The 17,769-nt window shown below is 37.1% G+C and overlaps 2 protein-coding genes and 1 non-coding gene across 3 annotated transcripts; 2 read left to right on the forward strand and 1 right to left on the reverse strand.

Annotated features, from left to right (window-relative positions):
- Window positions 1-2,134: 2,134 nt before the first annotated feature.
- Window positions 2,135-2,659, reverse strand: LOC138878354 (uncharacterized). The gene has a single exon (XM_070158021.1). The coding sequence runs from the start codon at window positions 2,657-2,659 to the stop codon at window positions 2,135-2,137; it is 525 nt and encodes a 174-aa protein (XP_070014122.1).
- A 935-nt stretch (window positions 2,660-3,594) lies between these two features.
- On the forward strand, window positions 3,595-3,701 carry LOC138878869 (small nucleolar RNA R71). Its single transcript, XR_011402641.1, has one exon. It is a non-coding gene; the product is annotated as a small nucleolar RNA R71 (small nucleolar RNA).
- A 10,545-nt stretch (window positions 3,702-14,246) lies between these two features.
- LOC138878355 (uncharacterized) lies at window positions 14,247-15,866 on the forward strand. Its single transcript, XM_070158022.1, has 2 exons — window positions 14,247-15,091; window positions 15,206-15,866. Exons 1-2 carry the CDS (start codon window positions 14,247-14,249, stop codon window positions 15,864-15,866), a joined length of 1,506 nt encoding a protein of 501 aa, XP_070014123.1.
- The last annotated feature ends 1,903 nt before the right edge of the window (window positions 15,867-17,769 follow it).

A 17,769-nucleotide genomic window follows, 5' to 3' on the forward strand; every position in this document is an offset into this window, starting at 1 on the left:
ACAAAATCTATACCCCATACATCAATAATTTCACAAACAAGTATAGAGTTGAGAGGCATTCCATCCTTTTGGAGATGTTGCCCATCCTTTGGCATTGACCACATGATGACACATATGCTCGTGCATCTTTGAATAAGGTGGGCCAAGAAAATCCTGCTTCTAGCACTTTAGCTGTTGTTCTATTTGGTCCATGATGACCTCCAACTGCTCCATCGTGACAATGGTACAAGATAGTTTTCATTTCTGTTTCTGGAATGCATCTTATCACGATCCCATATGCACAAATTTTAAACAAGTAAGGATCGTCCCAAAAATAATGTTTTACCTCTGTTAATAACGTCTTTTTCCTTGGGTAAGAATAGTCATAAGGAATTCATTTTCCAACCAAATAGTTAGCTAAATCAGCAAACCAAGGACTTTGATCAACAACTATTTTTATTGAAAAAATATGCTCATCGGGGAACTCTTCTTGAATTGCAATTAATTCACTTGGTGGCTTCTCTAACCGAGAGAGATGATCAGCAACTTGATTTTTTGAACCTTTCTTGTCTTTGATTTCCAAGTCAAACTCTTGAAGAAGAAGTATCCACCTTAAGAGTCTTGGTTTTGCATCTTTCTTGGCAAGGAGGTATTTTAGTGCTGAGTGATCTGTAAAGACCATACTTTTGACCCAATGAGATAAGCTCTGAATTTATCAAAAGCAAATACCACAGCTAGTAATTCTTTTTCAGTTGTGGCGTAATTTACTTGTGCTTCATTGATTGTACGACTGGTTTGGTGATTTTGGAGAAATCCTTAATGAATCTTCGGTAAAATCCTGCTTGACCTAAGAAACTTCTAATTCCTTTAACTGTGGTTGGAGGTGGTAATTTTGCAATTACATCGACCTTTGCAGTCTATCAACTACAATGCCATATGATGTAATTTTATGTCCAAGAACAATTTCTTCTTTCACCATAAAATTACATTTTTTCCAGTTTAATACCAGATTTGTTTCTTCACATCTTTTCAACACTAATGTTAGGTTTTTCCAAAAAGTGTGAAATCATCCATAAATATCTCTAAACGTTTTTCGATCATGTCTGAGAAAATAGATGTCATGCATCTTTGAAATGTGGCCGGGGCATTGCATAGACCAAAAGGCATTCTTCGCAAATGTCCCGCTAGGGCAAGTAAATGTTGTTTTCTCCTGGTCTTCTGGTGTAATCAGTATTTGATTTTAGCTAGAATAACCATAAAAAAACAATAGAAACTATGCCCTGCCACTTTTTCTAACATCTGGTCAATAAATGGTAAAGGAAAATGATCTTTTGGGGTAGCACTATTGAGCCTATGATAGTCAATGCATACCCTCCATCCTGTGACAGTTCGAGTTGGAATCAACTCATTTTTTCATTTTGCACAACTGTCATTCCACCCTTTTTGGCACAACTTGTACTAGACTTACCCAACTACTGTCAGAGATTGCGTAGATTACTCCTGCATCCAAAAGTTTAACTACCTCTTTTTGGACCACTTCTTGTAATTTAGGATTCAAACGCCGTTGTAGTTGCACTACTGGTTTTGAATTATCTCCCAATCGTATTTTATGCATGCAAATAGCAGGGCTGATTCCTCTTATTTCTCAAATATCCATCCTATTGCTTTCTTGTACCTTCGCAATACTTCAATCAATTGATGTTCCTGCTCACCTGTCAAAGAGGAAGAAATTATGACTGGAAATGATTCAGGTTCTAGGAAAACATATTTTAAATGAGAAGGCAGAATTTTTAGCTCAAGAGAAGAGTAAGGTTTTCCCTATTTTATTTCTTCTTCATGGATTCCGAATGAGTCTTCATGTTCGTGCTCTTGCTGGGATTCTTCACCAAATCCTGAGTCAATGTCAGTTAGATAATCCTCGGGTGGATCATTGACTAACTATTGGTTTTGATATTCTTCCATCAATTTTATTTAATATATCAATGTCGAAACATGGTGAGGAAGTTTCCTCATTATTGTATTTCATTAATTTTTGCATATCAAAGATCACCCTTTCTTCATCTACTCTCAAAATTAGTTGTCCTTGATGGATATTAATCAATGCTCTGCCAGTTGCTAAGAATGGTCTTCCAAGAATTATTGGCACTTCACCGTGTTATTCCATATCAAGTATTATGAAATCCACTGGAAACACAAATTTGTCCACTTTGACAAGTACATCTTCTATTATACCTCTTGGCTTTTTCAAGGATTGATCTGCCAGTTGTAGTGAAACTGGTGTCGCTTTTATTTCTCCCAAGTTGAGCTTCCTGAAAATTGAAAATGGCATTAGATTAATAGAAGCTCCTGAATCACAAAGTGCTTTTTCAAAGTAAATTCCTCCTAGAGTACAAGGAATTGCAAAACTCCCTGGATCTCCAAGTTTCTTCGGAAGCGTATTTTGAATTATAGCACTACAATTTTCTATCAATTCAATGACTCCAAGATCTTCTAGCTTTCTTTTGTTTGAAAGGATTTCTTTAAGAAACCTTGCATATGAGGGCATTTGAGCTAGTGCATCAGTAAAAAGGACATTGATGTACAATTGCTTGAGGATTTCAAGGAACTTCCCAAATTGTTTATCTAATTTCCCTATTTTGTTTTTGAGGGAAAGGGAGTGCAATCTCCTGGGTTCCTTCATTCTTTTGTGAGTGTGATTCTTGCTTCCTCTTTTCCCCCTTTTTTATTGGTTCACCTGTCTCTTGTTCCTTTGATTCCTGAATTTTAGGTTCTTGCTCTTTTCCTATATCATATTCTTGATATAGATCAGGTAATTCTTTGCCATTTCTCAAAGATATAGCCTGTGCTTGCTCCTTTGGATTTTTTTTTCTGTGTTACTTGGGAGGCTTTTAGGATTTCTCTCTGTTAGCTTGGTTGCTAACTGTCCCATCTGAATTTCAAGGTTCCGAATTGCCAAGCCCCGTGATTCTATTCTATCTTCAGCATTTTTATTGAGCTTTTCAGTATTTTTGATGAATTGATAAACCAAATCTTCCAGGTGGTTTCTGAGATGGAGTCTGAGTTTGGTATCCTTACAGATTTCTTTGTTGCGTTTGGAAGCCAGGAGGTGCTTGACTTGACTGACCTTGGTGTCCAGGTTGCCATGAGTTGAGACTTCCATTGTTGTTGCTCCATGGGAAACCCGAATGTCTTTGCCTTTGGGAGTTAAGCCTGTTGTTATTATAGTAGTTATTATTTCTATTATAATGTCCAACTACATTAACATTTTCTCCCGTTTGGCATTCATGATTCGGGTGTCCTCCTCCACACTGATTACATAAGGAGTGTGATTGTGATTTTTGTGTGGTAGTTTTCATTGCCTCTACCTTCTTTGTCAAGGTTGTTAGTTGACGGGCTAACAATGAGACATAGTCAATCTGGTGCATTCCAGATGGCTTTCTTGGTTGAGCTCTCTCAGTTGGCCATTGACTTGCATGTTCGCCAATTTCATCTAAAAGAGACATGGCGTCTTCAGTGGTTCTGCTCATGATTGAGACACCTGCAGCTGTATCTACGATACTTATTAAGGTAGGTGTTATTCCATTATAAAAATTAATCAATTGTTGCCAATCTGGTACACCGTGGTGTGGGAACTTTTTCAAAAGTCCCTTAAATCTTTCCCAAGATTCGTAAACAGATTCTGCATCGAGTTGAGAAAAATTATTAATTTCTTGTCTCATTCTAGCAGTCTTTGCAGGTGAGAAATATTTATTCAAAAATTTTTGAGTCATGTCTTTCCATGTTTGAATGTAACCTGTTGGTAGATTCCTGAGCCATGTTCTTGCATCTCCCCTTAAGGAAAAGGGAAATACTCTCAATCTAATAGCATCATCTGGAATTCCATTGTTTCCAAAAGTATCTAAGATTTCCATGAAATCATCTAGATGAGTATTAGGATCTTCCTGTGAGAGTCCATTGAACTGGCAATTATTTTGAATCATTTGAATCAAGGCCGGCTTGATTTCAAAATTACGGGTGGCTACTGGAGGACGTCTTACACTGGATTCTCTTCCTGTGTAAGTTAGCCTTGCATAGTCCCTCAGTAATCTCCTTGGCCTTGGTTCAACTTCATCAAATTGATCCTCCATAATAGGATGTTGATTTTCTTCCCTAGGAGGTATTTCTTGATCATCTTCCATGCTAGTTTGAGTAGTGTTGAGACTTTGATCGTATTTTATTGATAGTTTCTTCAATCGTCTCAAAGTTCTATTTATTTTAGGATCAAGGTTGATTATCTTCAGGAGAATCAAACTCTTTTTTGCCCATGCAGGTAGCACATATTTTCTTTTCAGGGAACAAGTTTCCTCAACAGTAAGTTTCTTTTCAACAAAAACTTTATTTTTCTGTAGAGACTGAACTTTAGCTTTACAAAAGTCCTTGTAATGACTAGTTTGACCACAGTGAGTACACAACCAATTATCAGCTACATTTACATACATGTTATGGGGATTATAGTGGACTTTAGCCTTATGGAACCCGATTCCTTGCCTGTTTCCACCATTACTTTTAAACATAGACGTGATTGTATCAGAGGACAAGGTCCAGTTCAGTGGCTTATCAAGATCTTTTTTTAACCCTTTTCAGATCCTCCTAAATTTGTCTATTCTTTTCTAGCTCAGCAACAAGACTTGTTTTAATTTGCTTAAGCTCTCTCTCAAGATCAAGTTGAGCCTCACTAGAAACTTCTTTTCCCTTAGGGTGTCCATCCATTTTTTTATTTGGTTTTTTGATAAGGTATTTTCTTTAGTTGCTTCTTCAATTTGTTCATTCAAGTCTACAATAGAAACTACCATATCATCCCTCTCGTGTTCTATATCATCAATTTCTTTAGTTAGAGCATTTTTCTCATTAATGAGGGTATGATAGGCATCAATCAATACATTTGCTAAGGACATTAATTTTTTCTTAGAGTATGTTTTCAAATTTCTTTGAACATCAAGAAAACTTACCTCATCTTCCACATTGTCCTCATCATCGTTAGATTTAGCCATGAGTATAATGATTGACTGATATTATTAAGATTCATTGTCAAAAACCATCATAGATGTATATCCTTGGTCATCTTTACCTCCAGATTCACTGGAGGAATCTCCCTATGCAGCCAAAGCTTGCTCCACTACGTTGTCAGCAACATCTCTTCTTTTGAACTTTCTTTTAGGGACCTCGTTCCTCTTAGCCATCTTATCAGTGTTGGTTTTGTAATGATCCTTCTTATGAATAGGACAATCTTTAATGAAGTGTACAAGCTTTCCACACTTATGGCATCAATCATTTTCTTTAAAATTCCTGCTAGAACTTCCTTTCTTTTCAATCCCTTCACTTCTTCAAACTATATTTTGGAATCCTCTAGTGAGATACGTCATTTCGAATTCATCACCACCTGAATCGTTGTTGGCAGCCTTGAGAATCAGGTTCTTTTCCTTCTTGGGCTCTCTTCATTCAAGATCCTTCTTTCTGTTCATCTCATAAGTTTTGAGATTTCCAATAAGCTTGTCAATAGTCAGCTTTCGTAGGTCTTAGGCTTTAGTGATAGCATTAACCTTGCTCTCTCAAGAACCTAATAGAATACTGAGTATCTTCCGAACCAGCTTGTTAGTTGGAATACTTTCACCAAGTGAATGAATCTCATTGATTTTGGAGGTGAAATGGGTATGCATCTCTTGAATGGGCACATCCTCTTTCATTTTAAAGAGTTCAAACTCAGTTGTAAGCATATCTATTTTAGACTACTTTACCAGAGTAGTTCCCTCATGAGCCATTTGAATAGCTTCACAATTTCCTTGGCAAATTCATATGATGAGATACGATTATACTCGTCTAGTCCAATACCACACACAAGAATCTTTTTTGCCTTTAAGTTTTTCTCAACAGCTTTTCCGTTAGCATCATTGTATTCTTTTCTTGTCTTTGGAACAATCCTTGTTCCCTCTTTCCCTCTCAAACAACCTTCATAGGGACAAATGGACCATAAAAAATTACGTCCCAAAGCTCGGAATCTTCAGCCATAATGAAGTCATACATTCTTGTTTTCCACCAACCATAGTATTGGTCGTTGAATCCTGAGGGTCTATCGGTTGATTGTCCTTCCTCAAAGTTTGGTGGAGCAGCCATGATGAAGATCCTTTCTAGGTGTTAACCTTTTAGAAAGAACCTGCTCTGACACCAATTAATAGAAACTAGGAGTCCATCAAACACTATAGAGAACCAAGTCTATTTCCACAGTAAATAAGCGGAAAGTAAAACTATATAGTATATGGAACTAGGTTCTCTATCTGTTCCCACAGTAAATAGGCAATAAATAAAGAACATGCGATATTTACGTGGAAAATGCCTTTCTTATGGGATTAAAAACTACGACCTACCCTAATAGGATTTCAACTCCACTAAACCAAACAAATGTCAGATTAAAACATATTGCAATCTAGGAATAAAATTTTTAATCCCTCACCCCTTACAATAAATCTATTTTAAGCCATTTGCAATAACTCTATTACAAAGTAACAAACCTTGACTAACTCTAGTCAAGAAATCAAACCAAATAATGGTTGAAATATATCCTACAAAGACACTTCTTGAAAGCAGTGTAGGATTACAAATTTTGAATAAAATGTCAAATACTCAACAAACCTAAGGACTTAGGATATCTTCAATCTCTGATCTGGTCTTTGAGGTTGTAGCAGCTTTGCTCTTGAGAGAGAGCCTTGAAGGCTGTGGTGGCTAGCACTTGAGAGAATATGATTTTTGAATTTTCAAGTGTTAAATAAGACCCCTTGCCTCATGTTGATAATATATGAATGAGGTCATGAGAGATGACACAAGGAGTGTCCTTTAGTTTTTTTGGTAGCAATTTACAGTTGTGTTGCTGTACTGCTGCCAGACGGTACAGTGTAGCAGCTTTTACAACTGTAGAGTTGAATGCACAACTACCAGAGGAACTGATCCCTATCTATTCCCTTTGTTGTTCTCTTATTTGCTTTCATTGAGAATTGAACCAGACATCTGACTAGTTACTCTCAACGCAAGGGAACTAATTGCATCAGATTCCTTATCTGGTTCTCTCATAAAATTTGCCAAATCATCAAAATAAAAGATGCATAATTTATCAATTTTTCCCCTTTTGATGATGACAAACTTAGAATTGATATTCTCCTAAGAACCAGATTCCTTGTATGTACTAATCACATATAGTCCCTATCTGGTTCCTCGAGAACGTTTGGAAAATTATCAAAACACGAAATAACATAACTTATCACCCCCTATTTGCAACATCAATGCATCTATATTTACACTCGTAGTTGATTAGTTCCAATATCTTCTGTGGTCTTGGCACTTTTAGCTATCATAAATCTTCATTCCTCACCCTCCAAATGTGATATACTATAGTTGCTAGTGTTGTCTGCGCAAATGCTTGGCTTGTCTTTCCTTTAGTTGCTCTAGCCATCCTAAGTCATAATCCATTCACTTCTATATTTGTTGTGCCCATTTACTATTTACCTAGTCTCAGACAATTGTACATTGTTACAAACTATCTACGTAGTACATTAGTTGCTCATGTCTTCGTGACTCTGAATTCTGGGAGATGTTTAGATATCATCATGTGTTTATTATTATACCATTTCAGACTCTTTCGGCTTGTTTTAAGTAATGTTTTATTTTGAATTGGTAAAAATTGGTTAAATAGTCTAACTAATGTTGGCTTGCCTAGCAAGTGAAATGTTAGGCACCATCACGATCCCGAGGGTGGGATTTCAGCTCGGGATAAGTTGGTATGAGAGCACTAGGTTGCTTAGATCTCACGAGTTATGAGCAAGCTTAGTAGATTTTGGAGGATCGGTACAGAGTGTTACACCCAGTAAGTATAACAACCTTGATACTGTTATGTATATATATATATATATATATATATATATATATATATATATATATATATATATATATATATATATATATATATATATATATATATGATATGGTATTTTGAGTGGAACATTTTTGTAAAGAAAAAAATGATTTGAAAAAAATAATTTTATATAGTTATTAATATTACAACTTTCGAATATGTTTGAAATTATACACATAATATGAGAAAGTTTATGAGATTTTCTTTATTATAAATATATGAATTATTTTCTCACAAGAAAAGAAAGTTATCTTTTTACCATTTTAAGAATTAAGCATGCGAAAATTTTACTCTTTATATGAGATTAGAAAAATTATAAGTTGAGAAAATATATGTATTTTTACATGGATGTTTTAATGAAATATTAGTGTATGTATTAATTATATATGGTACCACATGAATATGATAGTAAGTTATATAAAGTGTGTTAAAAGTGAGTAGTATTCTAAGTAATATGGGATAATTCTTAATTATGTGAATAATTAGTTAATTATCGGGTAGCGGGATATTACCTAATTAATAAATTAATTATAGGATAAGATTAAAATCCCCAACCCACCCCCACGTGGCAGTTTTTTCCTTTAGGAACATTGTGACTCTTACATGTATTAGATTAGGTGGCAACCAAAGGATATGCATCAAGTTTAGGACTAAGATTAGTTAAGGATCCTTCTTTGTCAAATTCCAAGATTTTGGGGTTGTTTGCAATGGAGTTTAGGACTAATAAGGCTGTTGATATCATTTGAATTTGCTTTATTGGTTTTACAACGTAAACGAGGAGTAGAAGGATTGCTACTTGATAAAAAAACCAAGCTTTGTACGGCTTCTTGGACTAGGACTTGCGCTTGGGATTTGTTGTCCATTTTGTTATTGTGAATCTTGTGCATGCTTATCAACAAAATGAGTTTTCTCTATCTTGGGATTATTGTGCAAAAAGCTCTTCTCCAACCTGTTCTCATTTCTCAAATAAACCAATTCAACAATTTTTCTAAAATTCAAGATTCAAGAAATTATTGTATTTGCTGTTTAGTTTTGATGGTTATATGAGAAGATAATGCAAAATTTTAAAGTGAAAATAGTGATGGATTCTGTGGTCACCTTTCAGCTCACCAAGTGGAATTCCTTGTTCCATCATTATTGTTCCACTAGAAATTCCACTGAGCTTTTCCAACTTTTCAATAACACTTACGGGTGCACGCATAAATGACATGTAGTACATCGTGATGGATGAAAGAGTACTCTTGACCAGCCTCTCTTTGCCTACTTTTGATAGATATATCTTCTACTACCATGCGAGTCTCTTCTCAACTCTCTAAGTGATAGGATACTTGGTTTATCCTACGTTTTCCGAGAGTCCACCACTTTGTTTGCGTCCGTCGTTGTGGTCTTCTTTTGGTTTTTGAGACTGATACTTATTTGCATGATGATGGATTTTCTTTTTAATTTAAAGACATGACATTTTAATAGAGGTGTAGTCTATGTAATCATTTACCTATGGAGATTCCTCCGTCTCTGTTTGCAATTGCTAAAATTAAGTTAGGCTACCAAGCTTTCTTTGGTTTCAACTTGTAAATGATTTTTATGTCCTATCTATTAGCTCCGTTCCCGCAAGTTCTTGCAGGACCTTAAAATGTTGTAACACCTAACCTGTATCAACGTTCCCATGGTTTGAGTTTTGATTATATGTGTGCTGTATACATAGACGATATGAAAATTTCGTCTAGTTCAACCAGACTCGACATTTCCGTGGTCTGATGTTTTAACTATAAATGTCCATATACATGGAAGGTGAGCAATTCTATATTCCCATCCTTGGAGGAAATATAATGTCAGTCTATATTGTAGTAGCAGCAACGTGAGTGGTATTCTATGGAAGAACAGTGTAATCTTTTTCAAGAATATCATACAGATTTTTTTTCCTACTTCGATTCGTCGTTACGTGTTTTTGCAAAAGACATGTATTAGAGGAATTATCAAGAGAATCATCTCAGGTATGTTAAGGCTATCTCTTCTTTCATAGAAATACTAGGAGTGTCTATATTCTTGATTCCCCATGTGAATTATTATTATATCATATGTTCATGGGTCTCAGAGAAATACGTATTTGATAAAGTTTATCCGAAAGACATATTGAGTTTTATGGCATTCCAAGAAAAATCTTGTTAATGTATTTCTTATGCATTTCATGAGCAGATAGCGTTATATACGCGTATGTATGTATATATATGTATATGGGATATGAGAAAAGGTTACGACGTTATATACGCATCACCGCCTAATCAGCTCGTATACGTTGATGATTTGCCCATAGTGGCCGAGATGATATGATGGGATGCCCTCAGAGGCATGATGATGTTATGGTGTTATATACGCGTATATATATATATATATATATATATATATGTATATATATATGTGTATATATATATGTGTATATATATATATATATGTATATGAGATATGGGAAAGGTTATGGCATTATATACGCACCACCACCTGATCAGCTTGTATACGATGATGATTTTGTCCACAGTGGTTGAGATGATATGATGGGATGCCCTCAGAGGCTTTATGATGTTACGTACGTACAGACCTATGCATTACATGACATTCATATGCATATTCATAACACTATAAGTATTTCATGATTTACAGAGTCAGCCAGACTTACAGGTATAGACAATTGGTTTGACGATCCCTCACAGTAAACGAGTTTTGCATTCAGCGAAGGATCGGTAAGACTCCACCTCATTCGGAGTGCAGACGAGTCTATAAGTCATCGTGTAAGAGTTTTTGCTACAAACTTATGGGTAGGCCGGTACACTATCCCATTTGATGTCAAATAATCTTAGAGGCTTTGTAGACAGAGGTTCAGTTTGTACAATATATCAGAGGCCTTGACGGTCCATATATATTCATGTTTTAAGAAAAATGGTTCGGTAGTACAATATTTTCCACTTATAATTTTATATTGCGTGTTGTGGTCATGTTGGCCCATGACAGTTATAAAAGAAATGAATTTACAGAGTGGTTCGCTCGGGCCACTACGGCACCGGGTGCCAGCCACGCCTCCCCGGGTTCAGGGCGTTATACAGAGATATCTGTACTTATCTTCTAGAAGCTATGGAGCTTTAGGAAAATTTTACTTATTGCTTTCTCTATCTTGCGATTTTGTTCTATCATTGATGTTTGAGTCATTCCATTCTTGTTCTCTCGTAGATGGTGAAAACATGTACAGTATCTATAGTCGGGCAGGAGCCTGAACCCCCTATTTCAGCCACTACCAGGAGTAGGTGTCGGGCCCAAGGTAGGGGCCGAGATAGAGGTAGAGCTCAGCCTCGAGCACATGCAGCAGAACCCCTAGTGGAGCCTCAAATTGATCATGAGGAGGAAATTCGAGCTTAGACCGCACCAGTCGGACCCACTCAAGTCCCGAAAGGATTTATAGCCACTCCCATGCTTCAGGACGCTCTAGTCCGCTTAGTGGGCCTTATGAAGAGTATGGCCTAGAACAGTGCATTTCCAGTGGCATCAGCTGTCTCACAGGCTGGGGGAGGAACACAGACTCATGCTACTCACACTCTGGAGCATATGGCTCCCATATATCAGACTTTGGAAGTTCCGCAAGTTAGGGTAGTTTAGCCTACGGTTGCTGCACAGACTGGAGAGAGGCCCGCGATGTCTTTTGAGGGATTGATGGGGTTGGATAAGTTCAAAAAGATCTTCCCTATTTACTTCAGTGGTGTAGCTTTTGAGGACCCACAAGATTATTTGGTCCGTTGCTATGAGATGTTGTGAAACATGGGTATTGTTGAGTCCAATGGAGTAGACTTTGCAGTATTTCAGATGACCGATTTCTACCATTAAGTGGTGGCAGGATTATGAGCAGGTGATCGACGAGTTCATCTCCACTCATTTGGGATCCATTCCATAGCTTTTTTTGGAGAATTTTATTCAGTTAACTTTGAAATAGGTACCACAGGCAGTTCTAGCGCCTTCAACAGTGTAGCATGACCATTACCTAGTATGAGACCGAATTTATGGTTGTCACGCCCCAACCTTAGGAGGCGTGGCTGGTGCCCGGTGCCGCACTGGCCCGAGCGAACCACTCTGTAACTCATTCATTTTTTGTAAATATCATAAGCCAACATGGCCACAACTCGTAATGTATAATTGTAAGTGGGAAAATATTATATTAGTGAACCATCGTTCATAAAACATGAATACATATGGGCCGTCAAGGCCTCTGACATATTGTATATAATAAACCTATGTCTACAAAGCCTTTAAGATTATTTGACATAAAATGGGATAGGGTATCGGCCTACCCATAAGTCTGTAGATAAAATCTGACACGATGACTCATAGACTCGACTGCACTCTGAATGAGATGGAGTCTTACCGATCCTTCGCTGAATGCCAATCTCGTCTACTATGAGGGCTCGTCAACTGATTATCTATACCTGCAGGCATAAATGCAGTATCCCCAACAAAAAGGACATCAGTACGAATAATGTACTATGTATGTAAGGCATGTAAATAAGTATATAATGGACATGGGAGAAACACAGAGTAAATGACTCAACCTATATATCTTTGTAAATCATGAAATATTTATTAGGTCATGCATATGTGTATAAATGTCATGTAATGCATAGGTATGTACTTACATAACATCATCAAGTCTTTGAGGGCATCCAATCATATCATTTCAACCACTGTGGGCAAAATCATACTTGTATACGAGCTGATCAGGTGGTGATGCATATATAGCGCCATAACCTTTTCCCAGATCTCATATATATATATATATATATATATACTCATATAGACGTATATAACGCCGTCTGAGTCATGGGTAAATGCACATGTAAATGAATGCAATGCATGAGAAGTACGTCAATAAAATCTATCGGAATGTCATAAGACCATTATGCCTTTGAGTAATATCATGAAGTAAACTTTTTTTTCAGCTTACGTATTTTTCTGAGACCTATGAAAGGAAGATGTAATAATAGGACACATGGAAATTCAAGAACATAGACACCTCTAATACTTCTATGAATAGAGTCATTATGGAAGTTGTGCATTTGTTCATTTCGTTTGTATCGTATGGATCATGACAAAAATAAAGAAGGGATAGCCTTAACATACCTGAGCCAAGGAAAAGGAAGTACAAGAACTAACACTTGCACCATTGTTGTTTACTTGTACTTTATGTGTTTTTCTTTTCCCTTGAAAACATTGCTGATTGCTAGAAGCACGATACTCCACACTAACCAGTTAGACAAAATTTATGGTAAAAGTTACAACTTACAACCATAAATTCCTATCAAGTCTAATAGGCGAACACTTGGGCGGAAGGACCCTCCAAGTCTTTGATTGCCTTATGTTTGATGATCTAACAAACTTACTGTCAAGAACCAGATATGGAACCTGACACACTTGGTACACATTTCAAATGAACGAAGTTCAACTAATGTGAACTGTTGCAAATAAAGAGAAAAGAGGAACAAGATAGGGACCAGATCCCTGGATGTTTTCTGATAGAAGTATAAGTCAACTATACAGCGGGAAAGCAAATGCAGAAAGTACCTACCTGCAACTGTACACGCGACAGTGCAGCAATCGCTTCCCATTGGGAAGAGGCGTGTACCAACCATGAACTGACATCATCCTTGGGATGTCCTTGGTAAGTATATCAACACGGTGCAAGGCAAAAGATATTTACTTGAGGATTTAGTGATAATCTCTCAAGCATTAAAGAGTTGATTCGGCATTGAAGTCACAAGTGTGTCAAGAACAAGAAGACAAGTCCACTAAGGATCAGTTCCACAATGAGTCTATGTGTATCCGTTGTTGAGTTGTAATCTTGTTATTTGTTCTTCATTGTAACTCCTATCTTGCTTTCTTAGAAGTTGTGTATTAGGAAACCCAAAATCATAAACCTTCTGAGTTTATTTTTTGACTAGAAATAGTCATAGATTGAAGTCTTTGTAACTAGTGTGTGACAAAGTGGCTTGTGGTAAGTGTACCACACGTTAGTTGAGTTGAAGTCTTTGTAAAAGAGTCATTACAAAGTGGCTGGTAATAGTGTGATTGCAAGTTAGTGAAGTTGAAAGCCTACAAGTGTAGGTCATGGGTTTTGTCCCCTTGAGGGATTTTTCCGCGTAAAAATCCCGTATCTCATTTACTTATTTCTTCATTAGTATTCTCAGTGGAAATTCATAGAGGACCAGGTACCCTACAGTATGGTGGATCCATATAAATTAATAATTGGTATCTGGGCAGGTTCTTTCTAAAAGACTAACACCTAGAAAGGATCTCAATGGCTGCTCTACCTAACTTTGAGGAAGGAAAATCTACCTACAGACCTCCTAGATTCAATGGTCAGTACTACGGTTGGTGGAAGACTCGTATGCATGATTTTATAATGGCTGCAGACTCAGAACTGTGGGACGTCATTTGTGATAGTCCACATGTTCTTATGAAGAAGCTTGGAGAAACTGGACCGATGGTGCCGAAAGACAAAAAAGAGTACAGTGATATTGATAGAAAAACCGTAGAAAAGGACTATCGTGCCAAGAAAATCTTGGTATGTAGGATAGGACCTGATGAGTACAACATAATCTCAACTTGTGATTCTGCCAAAGAAATATGGGAAACATTGCAAACCGCACACGAAGGAACTACTCAGGTCAAACAGTCCAAGATTGAAATGCTCACCATTGAGTATGAGCTCTTCAGGATGAAGGATGATGAGTCTATACAAGATATGCACACTAGATTTACATCCATCATAAATGAGCTTCATTCACTTGGAGATGTTATTCCCAGAAACAAGCTTGTAAGGAAGATTCTCAATGTTCTACCTGGCTCTTGGGAGAGTAAGGTGAATGCCATCACTGAAGCTAAATATCTACAAACTCTAACCATGGATGAGCTGATTGGAAATCTGAAAATATACGAGATGAAAAGAAAGAAAGATAGTGAAAGGAGAGAGACAAATAAGGAAAAGAACCTGGTGCTCAAGGCTGAAAACAGTGACTCAAGTGAAGAAGATAGTGATATGGCCGATCTTACTAAAATGTTTCAAAAGATGGTTCGAAGAAATGATGGTATACCAAAGAGGCGCAGTTTAAGTAAGGCAAGGAACAATGATCTCTGTCACAAGTACGGAAAGATAGGGCATTTTATCAAAGACTGCCCACTTTTGAAACAGAAGCAATATAAGCAAAACCCTAACAAAGTAGCAAAAAGGAATCCGATTCCTGACAAATAATTCAGTCGAAAAAGTGCAGCTGACAATGTTGTGAAGCAAGTTCTTGCTGCTTGGGGAGACTCCTCCAATGAATTAGAGGGGGAACCAGATGCAGAAAATAGCTCCATGATGGCAGTGAAAACTAAAACAACGAAATATGACTCACTGTTTGCGCTGATGGCTCAGTCAAACGATGTTGAAGAGGATGAAAATGATGAGGTAAATTTTAGGGATGTTCAGAGAAATCTGAAGTCTTACTCTTCTAAGAAACTAAGGTCATTAGGAAATGTTCTAATTGATGCATATTATAGCCTTATTAATGATAAGGAGATTTTGACCATAGAGCTAGGAGATGCTGAACAATCTAGAGATGATCTCGTGGTTTGTGTAGTTGATCTAAATGAGACCATAGCTAATCTTGAAAAAGAAAAGGAAGCTTTGAATGAAAAAATAAATAGTGTAGAAAATGAGAGAGATGACTTGATGGTAGTGGTTATTGATTTGAAGGAAACCATAGAAAGTGTTAGCTATAAAAAGCATACTCTAGAAGAGAAAATTGCAGCTATTGAGCAAGAGAGGGATGTCTTTTTGGTGATAATCACTGACCTAGAGGAAACTATTGAGGGACTCAATTCAGAACTTAGGCCTGCAAGTATTGACAAAGGGAAAGTAGTAGCTAGTGAGTAACATATCAAGCTTGAAAAGGAATTAAATGATGTTAAAACTAGTCTATGTAGTGAACTCGAGAAAAATAGGCACCTTCAACCTGACTTGAAGAAAGTAAAAATTGATCTTGAGAAATCCCTCAAGTGGATTTGGTCCTTAGATGCTGTCACTGCCATGAACTTCAACAATAGTGGAAACAGGTAGGGAATCGAGTTTCAATAGGAGAAAACTTCTTACAACCCTCACAACAAGTATGTCACAGTTCCTGATAACTGGCTTTGTACCCACTGTGGGAACAATGGGAACTTCAAAGAAAATTGCCAATCCAGGGTTCAATTTGTTCAGAATCTATGGTAAAGAGAACAAAGTAGAGTTCTTATCAAAAGTGCGCACAGTTACAAAATTGGTAACTGGTGAAGTGGTCTTAACAACCAAAAGATACAGGAACATCTACGTCGCTGACTTCAAATCTCTACAAGCTGGTGATATGAGCTGCTTGAAGGTAGTTGATAATGATGCAGAACCTTGGCATAAAAGATTGGGACTTGCAAGCTTCTCACTTCTAAATCAACTGATTCAGAAGGACCTGGCTCGTGGGCTGCCAAATTCAAGATTCACCTGGACACTGGTTCTTAGAACAAAGAAACAGACTTTTGAGGTATTTGTGACATTTGTTAAGAAGATCCAAGTGAAGATAGAATTGAAGGTAGCATGTATCAGATCCGACCAAGGGACAGAATTTGTCAACGCCAAATTTGATGAGTCTTGTAATGAAAATGGGATCGCTCACAAATTCTCAGTACCAAGGACTCCACTGCAAAATAGTGTTGTTGAAAGGGAGAACAAAACTCTGGAAGACATAGCATGGACAATATTCATTGATAGTGGAATCGCCAAAAAATTCTAGGCAGAAGCAATAAACACTGCTTGCTACTTGGTGAACAGGTGTATGATCAGGTCCCTCCTAAATAAAACCTCCTATGAGCTGCTCAACGGAAGAAAACCAAAGATAACTCATCTGAGAACCTTTGGATGTAAACTCTATGTTCTCAACAACGGGAAGGACCAGCTTGGGAAGTTTGATGCAAAAAGCGATGAATGAATCAATCTGAGATATTCCTCTCAGAGCAAAGTCTACAAGGCTGCAACAAAAGTACACAATGTGCGGAAGAAAGTGGTCATGAGCTATTCAACAAGACTCCCTCTTCTAACAAATGAGGAAACAATGATGATCAAGATAATGAACCACTTTTAGTTCATAGGGAATTATCTGATGTTTCAAATGGCAAGGCTGATATGATGAGTAAGATGAAGGAGACAGGTGAAGACAATGCAACATCTTCTTTCACTTCTCAAGAGGAACCTGGTACTTCAATTACTATCATTGATGCTGAAGAAAGAGTTGGAGAAGTAGTGCAAGAGGAACTGCATCATTTTGAAGGAAACAAGGTTATCTGGTGGTCAAGAAGAGCACATCTAGAATGACTCATTCTATTGGATCATGCTTAATCTCATGGGGTACGAGGAAATACAACCTAGTGGTGCTCTCAACAGCTGAAGCAAACACTCTCAACATGGCAAAGAACATGGTCCAGCATAAGAGGACAAAACATGTTGATGTGAGATATCTTTATTTGAGAAATAATGTGAAAAATGGACTTATTTGTATGAGATTTTGCTGCACAAGAACATCAAATTGCAGACATCTTCACCAAACCATTGAGCTGGGAACATCTTGAAAGAAACAGGGTGAAGTTGGGGCTATTGGAGCTTGATTGAGAACCTGATACCTCATCAATTGGCTATGAAAATCACCTTTAGGTAAAACTAGCTAAAGTGTTTTCTGGCCAAGCCTAACTCACATTGATACCGCTGTAGGTAAACACGCATGACGATTATAGAAGCTAAAGGTACAATGCTGAAC

Source organism: Nicotiana sylvestris, chromosome 9 (genome assembly GCF_000393655.2).
Source record: "Nicotiana sylvestris chromosome 9, ASM39365v2, whole genome shotgun sequence".
NCBI classification, from domain to species: Eukaryota; Viridiplantae; Streptophyta; class Magnoliopsida; order Solanales; family Solanaceae; genus Nicotiana; species Nicotiana sylvestris.

Bases quoted from the DNA above. Each gene is read 5' to 3' on its own strand.
- LOC138878354 (XM_070158021.1), bottom strand. From the start codon at position 2,659: ATGAAGGAACCCAGGAGATTGCACTCCCTTTCCCTCAAAAACAAAATA.
- LOC138878355 (XM_070158022.1), top strand. From the start codon at position 14,247: ATGGCTGCTCTACCTAACTTTGAGGAAGGAAAATCTACCTACAGACCT. The intron at 15,092-15,205 runs GTACGGAAAGAT...CAAATAATTCAG, and splicing joins AACAATGATCTCTGTCACAA to TCGAAAAAGTGCAGCTGACA.